Here is a 24,213-nt window from a genome sequence, read left to right as displayed (position 1 = left end):
TGTTAACCTTATCCGTAACATTATTGCCTTGATTTTATTCCGAACCAAAAGCAGAGGTGGACTGGGCTGGCAGCAGGGAGGCATCTGCTCCTTCTCTGGTGGGCATTCTTCCTGTTTAGGGACCATTGACTGTCTTAAGTCACACGCTGCATGAACCTGGCTGGCAGATGGCTGGCAGCTGAGAAACAGGCAAAGGATGCTTCCCATCTTTTCCACTTGTATTTTAAACATAATTGTAGTGGCCAGCATCATACTCTGCCTGCTTTCCAGCAACCAAACAGTTCTATGCAGCATGCGATCACATAGTTAATACATATGGCAGGTTTCTGTCATACCGAATAGATGGCTGCTAGCAGCTGATTGGTGAAGCGCTGACTATTCATCAATCAGAACAGAAGGAGATCTGCACACAATAATTGGTGAATGACTGGTACTATACACCAATCAGAATGCAGCAAGCTGTCAGATGCCTCTACAGGACACAGAGATACAGGAAAGGAATACAGGAGGGGCAAGTAATTGAATTGGGTTGCTCCTAGATATCTGTACCTGTATTTTAGCACTACACAGATGGTGGGCGAGGAGTATAAACGATGCAAATTAAAGTGGCTGAAATTTTTTTATTTAATGATTAATGTTCTAAGTAGTTAAGGGGAATTAATAACAAAATATTAATAGTGAAGGGTATGTCTATCATACAATGAAATTCCTCCCCACTGATGAACCCTCAATGATACAATTACATATAGGCATTTATCTTGTTTAAAAAAAAATGTGTAAGCTGCATTCCATAACATACCCTGATGCACAAATCCGTATCAATTTGATAAACTAAAATAATTTCTAGAAAGTAATAGTTGTCTTGTTGTCCATCAACAAATTCCATAACAAAGTACACCTTACGCCATACACCTTATACAACGTACACCTTACGCACATAGCTCTCATCCATTTTCTTATTATCTCTCTCCTCAGCTATTGCAACATCCTCCTTTCTGGCTTCCCCTCAACTGACTCTCCCCACTTTAATTTGTTATCAGTGGCGCTCAACTTGTTTTCTTTTTTTGCTGTTCTGCTGCTGCATCCCCTCTCTGCCAGTCAACTCCTCACCCGCAACTATAAAGCCCTGAGCCCTCCTCCTCCTCCTCTGCATCTCCAACCTCATTTTCACCCAGACTCCACTTTGTCCTCTCTGGTTTGCCAATGACTGACTCCTTACCTCCCCACTGATTACCCCATTTCACACATCCAAGACATCTTGCGCGCTGCTCCCCACCTTTGGATCTCACTCACACACCCTATCAGATTATACACTAGTCTCCAATGCTTAAAACATGCCCACTCCACCTCACCCACTTTTCTGTCTGTCCTTCCCCTCTAGATATGAAGTTCTCTTGGGGAGGGCCTTCTTTGGACTTGTTTATGCTGTCAAAGTCTATAGAACCATGACACCTTCTGCCTTGTCTCAATGTCTACTCTTATAGTATCTCAAGCCCTTGTTGCTTCATGCTGGTATGTTTCTCCCTATCCCACCTCTGTACTATGCTACTTGTTGCTGTTCGTTCATGTTGTAAGTTGTTGTTGTTTTCTTCTACCCCTAGTCTATGATGCTGTGGACCTTAGTGGTGCTTTATGAATAAATGATAATAATAGTTGGAGTCAGGATTTTTGTTACCATGGGGGACGTTCCTTTGGGAAAAGTACATTGAGACAGCGGGGTATTGTCATTGAGGATTTTCTTTGGTACAAGATAGGAATAGGCACATATTTGGATTTTTTTAAGTTACATAAACGACAGCTATGAGATATAAATAAAAATGATTATGTATCGTGTGTGTGTGTGTGTGTGTGTGTGTGTGTGTGTGTGTGTGTGTGTAGATATATATATTGTGATTGTTTCACTTATTCATAAACATTCCTTACTCACTTACCCATCATAATTTATTTTGTAAATGTATTCCTTGATGGAATATATTATAGAATCACTGAATGTAACAAGTATATATGACAATGACCTCCTATAACCTCAAAAAAAGAAATAATTTATTTATGAGAAGAAATATATTATATATGATGTCATGCAAATTGGATATAAATTCATTTACAAGTAGAAGTGCTTTTTTTTGTGTTTGTTTAAAAACATGTTTCCATAGATTTGTGTCAGTGTCTAGAAGCTCTGCCTGTTCAGAATTCTCTAAGCGACAGACAGTGCTTTTCATTTCATGGCAGCTTAATTTTTGCATTGGGGACGGGCGAAGAATCTCTGATTATAGAACTGAATTCTAAATATATTTAGCAAGGTGAATCTTTACGTTATCTACTTTTCAGTTTCATCAGAGGAGCATAAAAACATATTTTCAACAAAAGGCATCAACAACCTATTCAGAGGTAACATTTATTCATCCTTTGTAGGAGTTTTCTTGCTCACAAACCAGTGCACATCACCGCATGAGTGGCGAAGTAACCAGCTGTGTCAAATTGTAGAAAAAAACATATCATTTTACTAAAGCACTGCGGACTTCATGGAGTAAAACACTGCTGGGGTCAAACAGCTGGAGTATCGAAACAAGTAATCATCTAAAGGCTATTTTAAATGGTGTTCTTACTAGTCTTCAGAAGTCTTTATTGGGGCTGGGTGTGCTGCAATTGCAGATAAATGTATTTTATGTACTATGACCAGGGCAGCACTATTAGTAAAGCTTACTGTCCTGAACTTTGCAGCTTAACTAAGTTGGTGAGCAAGTGGCACTGCTATTTTAAGATAGATCATGGGTGACTAGAGAAAGATAAGAAAAGCCAAACAGTCTTCTCATTTAAATGCATTATGGAAATGTGAGCTGTCAACACAAGCATGCCTATAAATATGCTAAATAGACTCAGCGGTCTCCTGCCAAGGCATGAGGGTGGCAAGCAAGAGACGAGAAAGGGGAAAAGGTGGAGGCGCATGAAAACATTCAGAGAGAGAGGAGAGGTACAAAACTACTCAGTATGGAAGAGCAGACAATTGAGGAGCCAGTGATTCCTATATCGGAGTCAGATATACTGCTTATTCACCTATCCCTTTATTGGGCTGCTATTATTTTGAAATGCTGTGTATTGAGCCATATTAACAATATGCAATGCATACCGTATAGAACTTTAGGCACAGTGATCTGATTATATTATTCTGGTCTGAAAACAAAGATTGTATTTTTTATTGTAGACACTTCATTCTTAGGGGCATATTCAATTGTTAGCGTTACTGGCAAAAGTAATGCGACTTGCGCACTATTACCGTCATTACGGTAATAGTGCGTGTAAATACCGTTATTACGGCACCTTTCACGCTGGATTTCAGTTCGCGGCTCAGGGAGCTGCGAGCTGAAATCTGGCTTAGTATTACCGTCATAACAGTAATACTTTTAACGCTGCGGGAAATTCAAACAATTGCATATGCCCTTTAGGGGCATATTCAATTAGGTTTGGTGATTGCGATTACGCATGACTGCACAAGTCCTTTTACTGAAACACCGCCGATTTCCATGCGCACCCCATAGGAGCATATTCTGTTAAGTTAGGTAATTGCGATTAGGTGCGGCTGCGTGTGTAAAGTGACAATACGGTACTGCAGCATCGCAAATTTTCTTTCACAACTCTGTAGGGTACGCACAGAAATCAGCAGTGTTGCAGTAACGGGACTTGCGCAGCCGCGTATAATTGCAATTGCAGGAGCCAATTGAATATGCCCTATAGGGGTGCAAAGGGAAATCTGCGATGTTACGGTACTGTATTGTCACTTTACACACGCAGCCACTCGCAATCGCGATCACCAAACCTAATAGAATATGCTCCTGTGGGGTGCGCACGGTAATAGGCGGTGTTTCAGTAACACAAAAAACAGCAAACAGACAAAAATGCTAAGAAAACAGAAAGCAAACAATCAGAACTCATTTGATTGACATCTTAAAATCTTGAAAATTTAGAAGTTAACAAATATTTCCATAATGTGTATGTCATTGTGTATCAGCATATAATGTGCGTTACAGTAGGTGAACCTACTTGAAGTGCATTAGATATTGGCATTGTGATATGATATATATGCTCATTCCAGACCTAAGGCAGCTATGTTGACATTAGCAGTTTGCAAAACTGGGATTCGATCCTAAAAGAGAAAATATTCTCACAACCGCTTAAAATCTCGAAAATGTTTCCAGAATTAATATTTAATAGCTATACAACTAGTGCAAAATACCCTCATTGAAAGTTTCTTACCTTGATCATGAATTTCTTAAAGAAATTCGGGTAATTGGACTGACTGTATGAAGTATGGTTTTGCATCCAGCTAAATCATTTTACAGTACGACAATCATGGCCAGCCAATAATTTACAAAATCATACTATCCTATGTGTACTATTATGTAGGTCATACTATCCTATGTGTACTATTATGTAGGGGCCCCTTAGGAGCTCAGTGTTTCCTATACTGTGGAAATAAATAAAAACTGGTATGTTTCACATAATATAGAAAGTAGCCAAACCTATAATTTAGGTCTTAATTTATCTCCCTGGCAAGTTTTAAATGAGGCGTGATACTCATGCAAATTAATTTCCATAGACACCCAGGGAACACTTGTGCTTTGCATCTCTAATTAGTGCCCAGCTTGCTACCAAAATCTTTGCCATTACAATTTATTACAAAACCTCCATTATTACTATTTTGAATGGTCCTTTAAATATATATAAAAACACTTTATTAGAGTTCCTATCTGTTGAGGTACATACAATATGGATTTTGAACCCCTTCTCTCTGCATATTCCTGTGATACATCCTTACCTGTAGATCACCTCAACAATTTCTTAAACATTTCACTGCCTGAATCCCTCAGTTATCATACTCTGATATACCCGCCATCATCTTGGGTGATTTCACCATTCCAATTGATTATTCACATTCTCCTTCTGCTTTCAAATGACTCTTTCAAACTTCCTCTCTCAGCTTCTCCCAAGGGGACTACTTTTCAAAATGGCCACTATCATTTCTCTGATCATCACTTGTCACCTTCAATCACTCCTCCAAAACTTCAACCTATAATTCCACTTAAACTCAACCAAGTTTCCTCTAATTCAGACCCAAATTATCTAAGCTTGCCATCCCATCTATCAAGTCCCATGTCCCTCCAAGCTTCTTGAAAGGCTTGCCTACACTTTCCACTTTCACATGTTTTTTTTCCTGACACAATTTATTGGACCATCTTCACTCAAGCTTTTGATCTCAACAATACACAGAGACTGCACTGACTAAGGTGGTCAGGGTTTGATCACTGCTAAATCAAAAGGCCACTACTCACTTTTGTTTCCCCTTGATCTATCTGCTGCATTCGACACTGTTGACAACTCATTTCTCATACTAACGCTTCATATCCAACCATTCCTCCTATGTTCATTTCTCTAGATCTCATATCTGCTTCCTCTATCAGTTGAGGTACCACAGGACTTCTAGATTCTTCTCTGTCTATTCTACTTATCTTGGAAAACTAACAAGCTCCTTTCGGTTTCAGTGTCACCTATATGTTGATGACATGAAATGTATCTATCCTCCCTGGCCTATTCACCAGCCATTTTAGTGTGCATAACTAAACATCTACCATTTTATATTGGACATCTTCTCTCCATCTCAATCTCAATTTTTCAAAAAACAAGCTAATAATCTTTCCACCATTCAACACAAGTTATTTACCTGACATCTCTATTTCTGTTGACAACAAACCTTACTCCTCAAGATTGTGGCTTAGGTGTAATCCTTGACTCTGAACTGTCCTTTGTTCCCCTCACCCAATTGGTCTTCCTCTAACCGAACTTTCACCTCTACAATATATTTTGAATGCAGCAGCTAAACTAATTTTCCATTCAAATACTTTATTCTACTGCTTACCTAGGCTATTCTACCTCATTACCACCTGTCTACATATGTCAAGCAAAACTTTTTTTGCACTCAAACAACCTTCTGACTGGATCATATAGCCCCATTACGCACTTGGCAAACTGACTGGACCGACATGCAATTTGTGGCACTTTATTTATCCAGCTCCTATTTTCATAGAAATTGTAAACTTATGAGCAGGACCCTCTTACCCCTTTGTCTGTGTGTTAATACCCAGTCTTATTTTATTACTTTATTTTTTCAAAGCACATTAAATATGGCGGTGCTATATAAATAAATAAAGGCAAATAATATTAATAATAAGTTGAGACCAAAGAGTGACAGTAATGGAATATTTATTGAGCCAAAAAATAATCCTCACCAGTTAATAATGACTTGCCAGCCAGGCTGATTAATATGATCATTCTAACGACCCACAGAGTATATCAACCACTACCCAATCTAATTATGTTATTCAGCCTATTGTATAAACATAGTGTAAATACTGAAGAAAGTGAAAAAACACAATTGGCATTCCTTCTATATAAAGTACCTAAACCCCAGCTGGAACTCTGAACTCTTTCTGAACCCCTACATTTTAGGAACCAGAATTGCCCAATATTTGCACCAATCTGATTCACTGGAGATTATTTAATCAGTGCAAATTGGTAGCTCTGCAGCACAAATACAACTAGGAATACGTTTTCATGCATGTCCATTTCCTCTCCACAAAGGAGCTTGAGTTCTGCACAAGGTCAGTGCTCACTGCTGGTGAAGATCAGGGGGGTAAATTCATCAAGCTGTGGGTTTACAAAATGACAGCTAGGATCTGATTGGTTGCTATAGGCAACATCTCCACTTTTTCAAACCTGCAGCTTGAAAAATTTACCCCCAGGCCTCCTTCTCTAAATCATCAACTAGCCCCATTGCTAGAAAGCCAGAGCTGGTTTAAACTAGATGTTCCAGCCATAGTGAAAAACAGCCTAAAGCTGGTGCCTCTAAGGGGAGTAGCGCATAAAAGAAAGTGCCCCCTTCCCTAGGCTGCCAGCCCGGTGCTGAGAAGCACTAGAACTTTTCCCAGCCTCTTTGAGCTCTGTGGGCCAGGGTAATTACAAAATTGGGGCTTCTATACTGGTAACTTTGCGAACCTACTGGTCGCAGTGTAATGGATGAGGAACATTAAAATCCCTGCCAATTATACCAAAAGAGATTTCTAAAAAAGGCACACAACTTTTAAATAAACTTATTATTAATACTATAACAATAAAAATGAAAGATTCACCAAAGTCCTTGTTCACAACTTTCTTAAGTAGAAAATAAAATCTTACTTTCTTAAACCATAGTAGTCTAAATAGGCTCTGACATGCACTTGTGTAGTTATGAAAAGTAAGTCATTGAACATTTTCACTGATTCTAAATATGCTTTTGGTATTTTTCACAGTTAAGGACAGCTCTGGAAACAACTGGGCTATTTTATATCTGGAGGTTTACAAATAAAAAATGGTTATTATGTAGATTCATTTTCTCTATGCTGTTAAATTAACCTTGAAATGAAATGCACTGCCTGATAGCTGTGGTCAGAACTGGAATAAGGGGTGCCCTGAAAGAGGTGATAATAAGGAGGAGGAGGGTGGATATGGAGGTGACAGTTACACTTTTTCACAGTGCAACTCCTACATTTTCTCTGTGTATGGGAGTGTGGCAGCTGTTTCTATGACTAATGACCCCACTATGGGACCAGACATTTTGTAAAATGCCTTTGTGGTATAGTCCCCTTTACACTTCTTCCCATTATTCACAGTAGTACAATCCTGTTTCTCTTGTCCCAGTGCTCACTTCTTTCTGTGTTTACAATTGTTTAATACTCCAACACATTCCATCCCCTAAGAATTACCATGTCAAGCATATCTTCTTCCAATGGGTCAATCTCAACCATATATTGCTTCCTGTTATCTTACAATAATGTCCCTAATGCCCACACAAGATTCCGTGTAGGAGAGAAAAAAGTGGTCAGCAAACAGAACTAACATTGCAAAAAGTTCCTTTTGCATCTGAATCAAAGAAAATACTCTTGTAATGTTCTATATTGGATAACTTGTCCCATCCAGATTACCTTCATTTTTTTCCAAACACAATCTATGCAGAAGATCTTGCGACCTGGTGAACATTCTGTCCCCCATTTAATGGAGCCACTACAAAATAGACCCACTTTGCAAAGACAAAGCCTCTTGATTGAAAACATCTCTAGGGTGTACTTGCCAGATTTTGCTGCTCTTTTATCTACTACCTCATTCCATCTTAGGAATTCCCAAACACATCTCAAAAATGAATACAGTGCAATCTAATTACAACCAAATGCCAAATTGTTACCCACTGGAAAAATGCAAATCTCTCCTCTAGCCTTCCGGCAAGTTTACCAAATGGGGCACATCACAAGCATTTGTCATTGTAGACCAAATAGATTTCCCAGCACATGGGCTGCTTGGACTGTATGGCCTCCGGCTAGTTCAGTTTGACTCCTGTTTTATTGTTCTGGGACCCCAACATCTCCCTTTTTATCTCTTTCCCACCCCCACCCCTCTCAACATCACAGCTTATTTCAATGCAACAACTGTACAATATGTGGGTCGATATGTTATTAATGGAAACAGATATGTGTACTACTGCTGAACTGACTACCCTAAATGTGTTGCATCGATTTAGTAACCTCCTTTCTCTGCTCCCCATCACCCTATTTCTTTTTATCTGTTCACCCTGCCACCATTTAAACTGAAACAACCAATAGAGAATAGGGCAAATGCATAACTATTCATTTCAAATGATATAGAAACATTTTTTGCACTAATAAAATATGATGCGACTGTATCTTTGTAATATTACTTTTCAAAAACACATTTGCAAGAAAACATTTTCCATTTACTTAATAGTAAAGTTTTGCTGGCAAATTTTTATAGTTGGAAACAAATCACTACCATTTGTGCATTTAAAGTAAAATGACTATTATTATTGTTTAGTACTATGCTTGAATATAAAATAATGTACTTACTTTTTATTCTGTATTGCTCTAAGTACACTATGTGGAATGATATATGTTTTGTGAATAATAAAATATGATTCTTACTTATGCTTTCAATGAAATCCATTTACTTGTTTTAATAAATGAAACCATTGTGTGGGCAAGTGTATAATGTTTTGGTGTCACTATAAAGATATCTTCTAGAACTAAGCGTATTTGGCTTTGCACAAACCTATAAGGCTAAATACGGGATATTTTCATGTCTATGCCCACAATCACCATGCTAAGATTTGTTTCTATATTCTTTGGGGGTTTTTCTAACCAAACTATCCAATAGGGCAAAAGTTAAAAAATGCTCTGGAAACTGCGAAGTGGGATTGTGTTCTTGTAAATAATGTCTGGCCACAGAACTATAATCACAATATTGCAATATGTTCACATGTGTTCTAACCTATAAGGCAGTGATGGCTAACCTGTGACACTCCAGGTGTTGTGAAACTACAAGTCCCAGCATGCTCTGCCTGCTATCAGCTAGTTATCTACTGGCAAAGCATGCTGGGGATTGTAGTTTCACAACTCCTGGAGTGTCACAGGTTAGCCATCACTGCTATAAGGGCTTCAATTCATTGGTTGAAACGTCTGTAGATACAGGGCTCATAAGATATCTGTGACCATACTCCTTCTAACCGGCACATGAAAAATAATATCTAACTTGAACAACATACAACCAATTGTGCAGCATATGGTACATTTTATACTAAGCCCTGTTTATCCATACAACCCTTCAATTCAGAGGAATATCACACGTGATTATAAAAACACAATTGTAACTGTCTTCTCATTCATCCTGGTCAGCTTATATTTAAATGAACAACTTAGAGCAAAGATAGTTACAAGTGATTGCTGAAATAACACACACAGCTCAAGAAAAGGACAACTAGTACATCCTTATCATCATCATTTATTTATATAGAGCCACTGATTCCGCAGTGCTGTACAGAGAACTCATTCACATCAATTCCTGCCCCATTGGAGTTTACAGTCTAAATTCCCTAACATACACACACACCGACAACAGAGAGAGAGATAGACTAGGGTCAATTTTTGATAGCAGCCAATTAACCTACCAGTATGTTTTTGGAGTGTGGGAGGAAACCGGAGCACCTGGAAGAAACCCACGCAAACACAGTTAGAACATACAAACTCCACACATATAAGGCCATGGTTGGGAATTGAACTCATGACCCCAGTGCTGTGAGGATGAAGTGCTAACCACTTAGCCACGGTGCTGCCCCAAGGAACTTATTGTTTGTTGCCTAAGTAAATGGGATTTTATCCTTAAAACTGCTGCAGTCTCTGTGTTCTACGTTATTCATTTCTGCTCTACATAAAAATACAGACATCTATATATGTCTGTTATTTCCAATAATCAGCAAAATAATTTTGCATGGCTACTAAGCACATCTTGAGTTTTGAATCGGTCATTAACAATGATCTAGAGAAGGTGTCATACTGCTGAGGTCTTCGTGCATTGTTAGGTCCTTGATGCATTGCTAGCTGTCATTAGAGTTGCACTGCTACATCCTTTTTACCTATATTCTCTCTTCTTAAGGGTCAAAGCTGCTCTTGGCGCCAAAGTGATTGCTGTGAGAGTGAATGACTCTGAAAAGTGGAAGGTTCAAAGACTGATGGAGAGTGGAGAAAAACACACAACTGTCACTCTCGACTGTGTACACCAAAGCTTGTTTGTCCAGGGCAGGTAAGTTATTATACCTAACTCATTACCTAATCATTCTTACATGGGGCTATCTGTTACTCATTTAATTTTCAGATCATGAAAACTTCTTGATTAGTTAGAGGAACACTGCTCAATTACTTTGATGCAAGTGAGCGATGTGTAGCAAGAAGCCTTCTTAGCTTTACAATAACCTTTTCTACTGCAAGAATTCTTATTTTGTGTACTAAAAATGTAAAATATAGCACTTTAATTCCCAGAAAAATACATCTTGGACAACCCCTTTTAATAAAAAACATTCACCTGCTTGTTACCCGAAGCCAAGATCTGGACTTACATGTTGTCCATAACTCTACAGTATAATTCCATAGAACCTATGAATGAAACTGGCTCTTTGCTTCAGGTAATGGAGGGGCAGGCCCGGCGCTCCCATTAGGCAAGGTTAGGCAATTGCCTAGGGCGCCGGGCTCTGCAGGGCGCCTCGAAATTAAAAAAAAAACGGAAATCCACGGGGAGGAGAGGAGGGAAGGGGCTATGAATCTTACCTGCATGAAGCTGCTCCTCTCTGCTCTGTCTTCTCCCCTCCGCTCACTGACAGTGACAGGCCGTGATGATGTCATCATCACGGCCTGACAGTGTCTGTGAGTGGAGGGGAGAAGACAGAGCAGAGAGGAGCAGCTTCATGCAGGTAAGTTAAAGAAAGACGTGGGGAGGGGAGGGGAGCTGAGGGGGGAGGGAAGCGCAGCGGCGATTTTTAAAGGGGGAGGCGGCGATTTTGAAAGGAGGGGGGGGCGGCGATTTTCACACTGTGCCTAGGGCGCCAAGGACCCTAGCACCGGCGCTGTGGAGGGGACAACTCTGTCCAGCATTTTTTTTAAAGTAATAATTTGTGCAAGCGAAATGATGCATCTTTGGACTTTTTTATATATGCATTTTATATCCATGTTATTTGTATCTAAATAAAATTCTACTAGATTGTGCATATATGTTGTTGAAAGACCTTATTTTACTAACCAATCATTACAACAATCTAACGGTGAATTCTTGTGACAGTCAGTAAAATAGTATTGTATCCCTCTGCCTATACTACTCTACATTGTATAACTAATACATCAGAAAATACCTGTTTTTGTACTATAAACTTTATTGTTGAAAAATCTGATAATGATTCATTTGATTTGCTGTAACATCACTGGTCCTGCCCCTCTCTATGAATCAACCAGTGTATACAGGGGATTTATGAGCTGTGTGCCAAGCTCTCATTTACTGTCTGCCAATTTATCTCCCTTCTAACATTGCAACTTGCTGCAGAGGTGGGAAAGAGAGGGTTGATCACATACTTAGTAACGTATAAACCCTCCAATAATTCATACTTGCCAACTTTAGAAATGGGAGAACCGGGAGGGGAGGTCATGTGACAGGAGTATTAGGGGGCGTGGAGGAGTAATGCCTTTTCTTCCGGGAGTCCACCCCAAAATTCGTGAGCCTCCCAGGAAATTCCGGGAAGGTAGGCAAGTATGCAGTAATTTTATTTATCTTATTCAGTTCAGTAAGAAACAGCTGTTGCTAAATATTAGTGTCAACTAGTGGTTTTGCTTGCACTTTAAAGCATATCACTATAAATGACATAGCTGTAGATGCATATAATTTATTCATGCTATGTAAAATACCAAGTCCACATTTAACCTTCTTGCAGTACCTTTTTATTTTCTGTGCTATCATAAACCCCTTCTCTGTCCGTGACCATTCTAATAGTCTACAAGGAATAGAGTATAGCACATTAGTTCTCATTTACTAACATTGCATTGATGTATAAAATCTGCCCTGGAACACAAGAACCAATCAGACACTTGCTTCCATTGTCTAACATCGACTAGACAGATGAAAGCTAATTGTATGGTGATTTGTTTTTTGCTAATATGCAAATAAATGCAATGTTAGCATATAAGCCCGGGTGCAGCATAAGGTATCATAGATCCCTAGTTGTGTAAAGTTATACAACATAACACTGAGGAATGTATTTGTAGTTTTTGGGGGCGTGGCTATTCACGACGGGAACATAACAGTCGTTCACTGCTGCTATGCCATGCAGAGCAACTGTGAACAATACCTCACAACTTTTCCACTTGTGTGACAAAGCTGTGATCGGGATCGCAGGACAGAGCCCTCAAATTAGGAATGTCCTGCCTAAATTTAATCAGTTGGGAGGTATGTCACTGTTAGCTATGCACACTAGCAGGGCGTTGTCATTTAGGCTAATGCTGAGTAAAACTAACCACTACTAACCACACTTGAGGACAAAAGGAGGTGGTGATATGGTGATAGTGCTTTTATGATGGCATTGGAGTGTTGTGCTGGGCATATGGTGGTCTTGGGACTATGGTGAGTATATGTATATTATGCTGAGCAGAGTTCTGGGGTTAATGGACATGTGACTGTGGTAGGCATAAAAGTACACTGGGCATTTACAGTGTTAAGTAAGTTTGGCAACATTATATTTAGCATAGGGTTGGGTATTGTATTGAACTTTACTGATTCTAGTGCTTATCTTGCTCCTTACTTATCTCTATATTGTTTTGTTTATATTTTGCTGATTGTATGGCGCTACAAATGTTGCACCTTATAAACAAGGATAATGATTGTAGGCATGCCACTGTGGTGTTTATGAGGATATGCTGCTTACTTGTGTTTGAGGGCATAAGGCTATAAGGCTTTCTACACAGAGCTGCAAATAACAACCACATATAAAAGGTATGCACCCATTTACTGTCCACATGGCTGTATGTTGTGGACATGAAGCCATTATTACTTAGTATTGGTGATGTTCTGATGTACTTGATTTTTTATATATATATATATATATATATATATCATCATTCGTATTCATATTGACCAGTTCCTGAGCTTGATGCCCTGGAGCACACTGGTTTTCCTCCATAAATTAACAGTCCTGTGGTGGTTCATTGGGGTGTGTAAGTATGGAAAGTAGAGGAAGGGTGATGTTTGGCAATAAATTAGTCCCTGCAATAACAGGCATATTTAATTGTAAAAAGAAAAATAGGAAGCACAACAAAGAAATTTACTACAAATGAACAGAAAGAAAAAAAGGACATTAAAGGAAAGGAAAATTGTAAAATAAACAAGCTAAAAGAGAATTACAGGAAAATACAGGATGAAAGTTTAAATCAGTAAAACAGTAGTAATTGAATAGAAACAAGGCAGAAATAGATGGAAAATTATGATGTGATGAAAGGAAATAGTGTTATTGAAAGTTTCCCAATAGCATAAAAATCCTTAGCAGCAATTTTGAAATCCAACAGTACATTTTCAGAACCACAGCATACTGTCCCTAGCTTTTCCTGACCTCTTTTAAATTGCTTTAATCCCATAAATGTGGCCCCATTTCTTTGCCCTGTTACAGCTCTATTAGTCATTTCCTAACCCCTCCTATTGGATGCCTAATCCAGATACTCAGAATGACATCACCTAGAAAAGCTGAAATGAGTAGTATAACAAATACATATAAAAAATAAAATAAACAAGTATAGTTCAACTATAGAGTTAATCCTTAGTCAATCCTACCTATCAACATCCCTAATTGGAAAACCAGCACAAAATTGTCCAAGCCACACGTCATACCCCATGAGGCCATAACCCCTACAGCTCTATTAAACTCGAAAAAATTGGAACTGCTCCCCAAAAATTGGAACTGTTGGAAGATATGGTTAAGTAGCAGCATCTCTCTCTTTCCCTCTTGCTGACCTTTATTCAGAGGACATTAATAACATTTAAATTAAAGCTTGATCACTGTGCCCAGGCCATCATACTGCTCTCTTGGCTGTAGCTATCTCCCCTCTTGGGATATTGATTATCTAGGCATGGATTTGGGGCCTGTGACTGAATCTGGATATATTATGAAATCCTTACTTTAAAAGCAAAGTCTCAGTTCTCAGCTGCTGTACAATAGAATTAAGATGTTAACCATTATATAACACACTTATATGCCATTAAGCTATTGCTTTGAAATCATAGAAGTACTCAGATATACTTCAGTAATGGTTAACCTCACCATCACCACTGAAATTACTATTCCTGCCAGAAAAACATTTTTTTTTTCTGTTTCAGTCTGCGTTCCGCTTGATTTCCTTCTGCCCTGGGAATTTCAAGTCTAATTCACACTTGTGAAATGTATAAATCTACCCAGCACAATATGACTTAATATCCATTATATAATAATAATAAACAGAGAAAGGTCTGTATGCTGTGCTAAATCACATGTGATGCTCCAGTTAGCCATGCTCAGTTTAAAGCTTGTCTTTTGTACCTCAAACTCATTAAGTGTGCCATACAGTTAAATATGTCTTTGTAAAATAATTGCTTATTCGATTGATAATAGCCAATATTAGGGATTGCCATTTTTTTCTGTATTTGCAGATTAAACAAGCTCCTTCGCAATATGTTATTTAATGTAGCTTGAATCTTTTGTATTTCAAATAATTTTAATACATTTTTACTTTATTCAGTGGAAAAATGTTCTTTAACAAACAACATCCATGTTAAGCTGGCCACCCATACAACAATACTGGCATCTATACCATCTCTTTATTGCTATGTGTGTCTCCCTTCTCCAGAATGTTTGGAATACCCCAAAATGAGACCAACTGAAATATAATCATATAATCATGTAAAAATGTCCTTGTATGTGGGCATCTGCATACTAATAGGCCTGTGTAGGATAGAGCCATTGGCCCAAGTGCCGAAATGCCAGATCTGTGGAATGTGGCATCAGTGATGGTGATCAAATCCAACACATATTTAGGAAAGTCCATACAACACAGGAATATTTTGGCTAGACCTACCTGTCGCTGCCAGGTTGAGATGTATGAACGCAACAGTGGGTCTGAAGAGCTTGCAGTCAGAACGCAGATATGTTGCAAGTTTTTGTTACAGAAAAGCTAGCCAGTTTATCTAGATTTTAAAATAATATTACAATGTACCTGTAGTGCTGGCAATCAATATATATTTGTTCTTTGCAAAAATGTTTTGCTTGTATAATATTTTACAAAGAAACCTCTGTTTTAAAATCCTTGTGAGAAGTTTTGTCAGCACAAGCTTGTTCATTTATAGGGAATTTTCAGCTTTTTTTCAACAATTAGTGACACCTCCAAGTCAACAATCAGTTTTACAGTAAGTTTAAATGCAATCCTCAAGAAATTAAATAGAAAATAATAATACTATAACTATTAACAGATGATAACATGGTAAAACAGATGCAAAGATTACAAAACATACATTACTGTCTGTATAATAGAGATAAGCAAAATTTTTCCAAACTTTTCTGAGAAAGATTCACCTGATTCTGTATGTGGACAAGAAATTTTGCATGTTTCGCTGGAGGAGCTTGGTCTTAAGTGTTCCCAGTCATACCCCAATCACACCGTACTACAGAATTAACAGTTGTCACAGTTCTCTTCATAGACTATAAATTCCATGCAAATTGACAAGTGAGGCTTTTAGGATGAACGCACTTAAAGGGCGACAGGGTTTGTAGTAAGCTTAACACTTACCATTAAGGGGTTAACATGGGGTGGGGACCGACCAATGGTTGCTCCAGTGGGAGGGACCTTAATTGAATATAGCAGGCTGTACTTCCTGCTCTGCCTCACTTTGCAGCACGAGATCCCACCCACCCACTCCTCATTTTAGTATTTTTTGTGTTAACGTGGCGGTAGGAAGGCACTGCGTTCAGCGGCTGATTAGTGGGCGCACAGGTAGTTGGTCGTAGGTCACTGTCCCCTTAGAGGCACCAGTTACTCCTTTTTGGTCCTTTGGTGAGGAGGGTCCCTATCCGGCTCGGTGAGGGAGGGCAGCGTGAGTTTGAAAGGGGCAGTCACTCTGACGCCAACTCAGCGCAAGTTATGTAGGGATTTGTTCCCCGTGGTTTGCGGACTTAAGGCGGTTTGCGCCAGTCCCCAAAGTGATCTAGTGTTATCAGCTTGAGAGCTGTCCCGCAGTGCTCTTTCTCCACCACCATAGGTTTAGTTTAATATAAAATCCTAATAATAAAAGTTCTGCCAATCTTTAATAACTTATATATGTCTCCGTGTGTTTATTTGCATGCAAATGTTTATATTTTAAGGTTGATGTGAAGTTTATGGGAACATACACGGTGAGCCCTTTAATACAAATACAGAATGATAAAACAACAGCGAAACTCATTGCATTGCCGGAACTTTGGACATTTGTGAAATGGCCGGTTCCAAAGCAAAATATTATATGCAGGAAATTTCACCGAAATTTTGCTAATCTCTACTAGATAGATATGCAAAGGAACATATTAATTGTAACACTCTGTAGATAAAAACAACATGTGTTCAGCTAGGGCAGTTTGCATGTATAAATGAAATGCATGCATTTTAAGGCATATTATAATAGACATACCCTAAAATTCAGTAAGCTGAACTAATTACCACATTTCAGATGTAGCAGCAAGCAGTGCCGAACTGGGGCATGAAAGGCCCACCGGGGGACTACAACGCTAGGGGCTCACCAGAGGGGGTGTGGCCAGCCATCAAAGAGGCAAAACCAGACACTAGAGGGGGAGTGGTCAGTTCACAAAGGACAGCTAGCACCATAGTCTACTATATAAAGAATGCAGTCTGTATATAAAGAGTACACAGTCTTGACCTGCCCCTTAGATTGGGCAGAACAGTCACAAAAAATAGGAATTGTCCCACTAGACCAGGCTTGGCTAACCTGTGGCACTCCAGGTGTTGTGAAACTACAAGCCTCAGCATGCTTTACCAATATATAGCAGCCTATTGCTGTAAGGATATGCTGGGACTTGTATTTTCACAACACCAGGAGTACCACAGGTTAGCCAAGCCTGCACTAGACTCAGAACATTTGACAGACTGTCCTACCTGTTCTTGTCACTTTTACCACCTGTGGCTGCTGGTTTCTTTAGTTGCGGCTTGTCTGGATCCAGGTATGTTGGGGGCCCTATTTGGAAAAAATTATGGGTACATTTAGAAAATTCCAAGCAGCCCCGGCGTTAAATCAATAGGACCCACAATTAATACTTAGGCCTTCATCCAGCCTCAACATTAAAGTAATAGTATTCCCATTTAATAAACCTATTTCCTGCCCTCCAATCAGCCCGGCAATAAATTAATCACATTTATGTATAATAAATATACCTATTTCCTGTAACCGTCACTGCCATTAAATAATTCATATTCACATTTAATAAATAGACCTCATGCTCCTCAAACTCAGCCCCAAATTAAGGGTTCTGGCCGCCCTAGGCTAATACGGCTGCACGGCGCCCCCCTTCCCCGGGAGTATATAGGTGTGTAAGAATACTCAGGAGTATTCTCCAGCATTCAAATTTAGACAGATTGGGCCATTGTCTCTTACCTGTTCTTGCTCTTTTCTCTTGCAGCTTTGTTGTCCTCTCGCTGGGTTCTGGAAAGTTGGGGTCCTGTTTTGAAAATGCAAAAATTTATTATAATGCAAAATGTTAACAAACCCTGAATGATTAGGTCCTTTAGTTAAAACAAAACACTCCATTATAGCCAGCTAAAAGTACCCCATTGTACAGGCATATATAAGCAATATCTGAATATTTATGGTCAATCAAATATAAACCTCTACCAGCCCCATCTCACTAGTGATTGCTGAGACCACAGAGAGCATCCATGTAACCACCACACGATCATGAGATTATGCCCCCCAAAACCGCTCTATTTTTTAAATACCCCCTTCAGCTATTTTCACCACCCCCTGCAGCTATTGCTCCCCATTTTCCTTACCCCCTCCTACAGTCATTGTCAATACCTCTCACACTGCACCCATTACCTTCGTAGCCATTTTCCTTTCCTTCCAACCTGCATCCTTTCCCCCCTCCTTGCAGCCATTTTCCTTAACCCCCCTGCAGCCGTTTTCTTTAACCCCCCTGCAGTCATTTTCCTTACCTACCACCCTGCATCCATCCCCCCACAGCTATTTTCCTCACCTCCCACCTCTGCAGCCATTTTCCTTACCTCCACCCTGCAGCCATTTTCCTCACCTCCCACCTCTGCAGCCATTTTCCTTACCTCCACCCTGCAGCTATTCCCCCCTCAGTCACATCAAAACCCCCGTAGCCACATATATCTGCCCCCATTCTCTTCACACAAATCAACCTCTCTTCCTCCCTATAGATTTGTATGGCAGCCCCCCTACCTCCCTATAGATTTGTATGGAAGCCCCCCTCCCTCCCTATAGATTTGTATGTGTATGGCAGATCACCCTCTCTTTCTCCCTATAGATTTGTATGGCAAATCCACCCCCCTCTCCCTATAGATTTGTATGGAAGCCCCCCCTCCCTCCCTATAGATTTGTATGGCAGATCCGCCCCTCTCCATTCCTATAGATTTGTATGGCAGATCCGCCCCTCTCCATTCCTATAGATTTGTATGGCAGATCCCCCCTCTCCCTCTTTATAGATTTGTTAGATTTGTATGGCAGATCCCCCCTCTCCCTCCCTATAGATTTGTATGGCAGATTCCCCCTCTCCCTCCCTATAGATTTGTATGGCAGATCCCCCCTCTCCCTCCCTATAGATTTGTATGGCAGATTCCCCCTCTCCCACCCTATAAATTTGTATGGCAGATTCCCCCTCTCCCTCCCTATAGATTTGTATGGCAGACCCCCCCCTTCTCCCTCCCTATAGATTTGTATGGCAGATTCCTCGCCCCCCCCCCCCCTCCTTCCTTCCTGGCAGCCCCATCACTTACCTGTATTTATGCTGGCCAGCGCGTTGCTCCTCTCCTCAGATCAGCAGACAGGAAGTGAAGACTTCCTGCTTCCTGTCTGTTGCACAATATTGTGGGTGCCCATACAGCAACAGACAGCCTAGCGATTGGCTGCCTGTTGCTGACCACTGACCATGAATTACTTGGATCGTTGCCCCCCCCCCCTCCCCCGCGCGTTTTCTGACAGTACAATTCTAAAAATATGCTTATATGTAGGTATCGTCTTGTTTTACTTCAAGCTGCAGCAAAATAGTGGCAACAGCCTGGTTTTAAACAGCCTGGTAGTGGTGTTCCCAAAACAATTCTAGAATATATATAATATTTATATGATAACAGGTGTGACACACAGAAAACAAAAGTGACGTGATTGCATCTGATATTGCAAATGAATGAAACAACCATGTGTATGTTAAATTATTGAGTATTTATGTTATTAAATAGGTGGTACATCAGGAAAATAACTAAGCTGGCAGCAGGCGCGGGCTGGGAGAGGCGTGGCCGGGGGGCACACAGGCGGCCGCATCATATTACAGGGGATGCGGCCGCGTCATTGATGACGCGGCCGCATCCCCTGTCATGTGATGCGGCCTCCTGTGTGCTGACGCGGCCGCATCTGATGACATCGGATGCGGCCGCTGGGGGAGAAACTATTTTTTTGCATCCGGGGGGCAGCCGGCCGGCCTACCCCCCGGCCCTAATAGGCGTCTAACCCAGCGGCCCGGGGGGCCGCTGCCCCCCTGCCCCCCGGGCCAGCCCGCCACTGGCTGGCAGGCAGACTGAGAATGATCAGTCTGTTGTAACCACAGTACTTGAGCCTAGAACAGCCCATTTCACTGTCAGGCACACCCCAGCATACTAGAGTCCAAATATTAAATATTGCATCCTGCCAAATATATTTGTAGTTAATATGTTCTCCTAAATCCATTTAATTATAACTATAAAATGTAAACATATTTGTATATGTTTTTTATTTTAAAATACATCCATTAAGCTGGCAATATTTTCTAGCGTCTGCATTTTTCATAATTTAATTAATCTGAAAGTATTAAAAATGTATCACACAACAAAGACAAGAGGTGAAGTGCTAATTAACTATAGATGTGCTTTCTCAATATAATTTAACAGATATGTATAAAACTGTTAAATGTCTGTTAATGAAAGCTTTGTTAAGGCTAACGGGTTTAAATGAGTAATTTGCTAAAACGTACACACGGGCAGATACTTGATAAGTATGTACATATAAATATAGGTTTTAGAATTAACATCAACCTTAAACTTTGCGCTTTAGAAAGCTAGGTTTCTTTAAGATTGTGCATTTAGGGATCTGTTTCTGGTTTAACTGAGGGCCGCACCATTTCCCTTCAAAAAGAGGAGATTTGTATATATGGTATACTTGCCTATTCTATCTGAATGTCCGGCGGGACACTCCCGAATTCCAGGTAGGTCTCCCGGACTCCTGGGAGAGCAGGCAGTTCGCCTGTATCCTGACAACTTTGCGCCTCAATGACGCGTTATGCAGGAAATCGCGTCATTGTTGCCCTACCCCCCTGCAACAAAATGGCAATTCCGTTACGGGGGGAGGCCAAAATGATGCGATTGGGCCGCCCCTTCCCGCCCTCCCACCACGTACCCTCCTCCGGGACCTCCCTGAGGATAAAAATTAAAATTAGGCTAGTATGATATGTACTTGGAAATGCATCTGCGATTTAAGTGCTACTCCCTTGAGGCTCAAATGAGCAGTGTTTCAGAATCCGGGCATGCACCTGGAAATCTACTTGGCGGCCAAATAGTCATACTCGTGTACATGAGGCCTCTTTTATAATATTAACCAATGAAACAATAAAACAACATTGTGTTCGGTATGCTGGTGTACTGTGTATGTGTGCAGGTACACAGTGTCTAATTTTGTGTACTTTTTTTCCGTACATCAATACCGTATTTGTGCACATGTAACTTATTCTACATTACTAACTGTAATTCTATCTATCTATCTATCTATCTATCTAGTAACAGTTGCACAATACCACTTTCCTGTTTTCTGTATGCAGTTCTCAATGTATGTTCTGATGATACTACCAACCAGTGGTGTGGTGTAAGCTCTGATGATGCCCTAGGCTGCGATACCTACCCCCATTCGATTGTAGTTCCACCCTAACACCTACTCATGTGTTGCATCCCAATCATACTGCTTACCCATACTTGCCAACTCTCCTGGAATGTCCGGGAGACTCCCGCATTTTGAGTCTCACGGACTCCCGGGAGAATGTGGCAATCTCCCTGATCGGGCAGATTTAGGTCCAAAATGCCGCGATTCACCAGGAATCGCGGCGTTTGGCTCCGCCCCGCTGTAAAATGACGCGTTTTTGCGTCATTACGTCACAGGGGCGGGGCCAAAATAACACGATTTTCGGAACCCCGCTCCCTGCACGCCCACCTTCCCCTGTAGGCTCCCGGATTATACTTGCCATACGTTGGCAAGTATGTGCTTACCTTAGTAGATTGGGAGATGTTAGTGGCATCCTTTGCTCCTCAAACTGGCAGTGTGGCGCTTGGCTGTGACATCATACCCAGGTGCAACACTCCAAGCACTTCGCTGCCATCAAGGACCAGCAGCCCACATCGTCACATGTAAGGAGCAGCTGGCTGGCTGATAATCCTCCATATCAGCAGCCTGCTCTCAGTGTGTGGCCACCACAGGGGAATTAAAAACACTGAATGAGTGACCTTATGTCAGTATTTTAGTTGTACCTAACTATTGGTTGCCTAGGTGACCACTTAGGTTCACCTAACTGTAGCACCTGTCCTGCTGCCAACTGCTTTTGTTCTGCATGCTGGCTGTAATTATCACACTAAAGCTATTGGCAAACAGGTGATTTGTTGCTGCAAGTTTTTCGAAAACTAGATATAAAAACAGTGTCATACCAAACAGGATATTTTCTTGTTGCACTTTAAAAAGTGTGGTACAAGCTATAAAGTCATCAACATCAACAATACATATATAATGGCGAGAAAGTGCAATGACCAAATGCCTGTGGGAAATGGCCCTACGTTTTATCATTAAATTACATTAGGCAACGTTTTACCTAGAGCAATTAATCACTTGCACAAAAAATCCAGCGTCTGACAGTGATAGTCCGCAAGGCTAGCATTTAAGGGATGCATGATATCAGCATGTGCTAATTGGTCAGTGTGTTCACCGCCCATCTGGCAGATATATTCAGCAGGGTTAAAGTATTCATAAGGTGGGGCCCACTTTTCAGACTGGAGAGGCGAAATGGTGGAGAGATGGGGCGTTGGTAATACGTGCTGCTGATAATGTCGCCAGCACTAGCTGGTCGCTTCTGATTAGCCGATTGCGGATTCAGCTCTGATGTGTTTTTCATTTAACTTAAATCTAATAGCGAATGCGTTTTTCGCTAGTACAGCAAATATTATAAACTATTCTTGAGATTTTGATGTGGTTTCCTCTCGCATTGCTCTTACTTTGCCTATGTTAACAAAGCTTTTTGTTGGATGTGCATTTTTGATCTCCCTTGAAACAGTACACTTTAGTGTTAACTGTTTTGCCTTGTCCTGCAACAGCTTCATCATTGAATGCTATTTTTAGGTATTTTTATTAATCTGATGTACCCCTGACATAAAACTGGCACATATGCTACTGGTGCAGAGCTGGGGGGGGGGGGGCATCTTGAGATGCCTCTGACTGAGCGTGTACGCATAAGCTTATTATTTCTGCATTCATTTGTTTTGAACATTTTTTATTACTCATATGCGTCCAACTCGGCATCAGGCTCTTAGTCTCTGCAGTTTATAGCAATATCTAACACATACTTGCCAACTCTCCAGGAATGTCCAGGAGACTCCTGAACTCCAGGTAGATCTCCCGGATTCCCGGGAGAGCTGGCAATTCTCCCGCATCTGCCCACTTCCTAGTGAAGTGGGCAGATGCAATTCTCCATGATACCCCATGGTAAAATGATGTGTTGCGTCATTACATCACGCGGGGGGGCCATAATGATGCGATTGGCGGAGCCCCACCCCCTGAGACTCCCAGGGACTGACCTGGAATGGTTGGCAACTATGATTTAGCGTATCGTTCATTTGAGATAAGCAGTGTAATTTGTATCTTTATACTGGCTTTGTATATAATAGGATAGACTTTGGATGAATAGTTTGTTGTAGGCCCGGGCCCCTAATCTTTGGAGAACCTTACAATGTCCATGCACTGTGCATTATCATTCTGCAAATGGTCGCAAAAAGAATTTACAATTTCTGCCCAAACTATGGATGTCACTGTTCACCTATGTATGGACTAGGAGGATATTTAAATGCATTGCAGTGTCTGTATATTCTACTGTTAGTAAATGAACATTAGTGCACTGAACCTTCCTCTTTTCTGGGTACACAGAATAATTTATGAAACTCATTGAGAATTGACAATTTATTGCTATTGCATCCTGTCTGCTTGCTCCTGTGCCTGATTGGCTGACATGTGGCTATGGTTGCACACCTTACGGCAGACTATTGCAGCAGAAATGGAGAAAGAGGAAACAGGGCTAGTAGGGAGCTTTTTCTATGTTTATTAAAGTATTTATTAAATATAGGAACTCCAGAAATAGCTAATGTGAAAATTTTTCACTCTTTGTGATTGAAATCAGAGCCATGCTTATTAGCATGCTTATGTAATCCCTGCCAATCACAGCTCTGGATTCTCCTCACATATGCAGTGCCAATAAGCACAGATTTATAATTAAGTAACTATAGG

The 24,213-nt window shown here is 40.5% G+C and overlaps 1 protein-coding gene across 2 annotated transcripts in view; it reads left to right on the top strand.

Annotated features, from left to right (window-relative positions):
- Positions 1–24,213, top strand: part of LOC142094562 (transmembrane protein 132B-like) — a 472,770-nt gene that overhangs the window by 191,752 nt on the left and 256,805 nt on the right. For both annotated transcript variants that reach the window (XM_075176849.1, XM_075176839.1), the window contains one exon: positions 10,528–10,674. In XM_075176849.1, coding sequence (XP_075032950.1) covers positions 10,528–10,674 — 147 coding nt within the window. The remainder of the gene's footprint in view (positions 1–10,527; positions 10,675–24,213) is intronic.

Source organism: Mixophyes fleayi, chromosome 1, assembly GCF_038048845.1.
Source record: "Mixophyes fleayi isolate aMixFle1 chromosome 1, aMixFle1.hap1, whole genome shotgun sequence".
Lineage (NCBI taxonomy): Eukaryota > Metazoa > Chordata > Amphibia > Anura > Limnodynastidae > Mixophyes > Mixophyes fleayi.
This window is presented reverse-complemented; position numbering and strand designations above follow the sequence as displayed.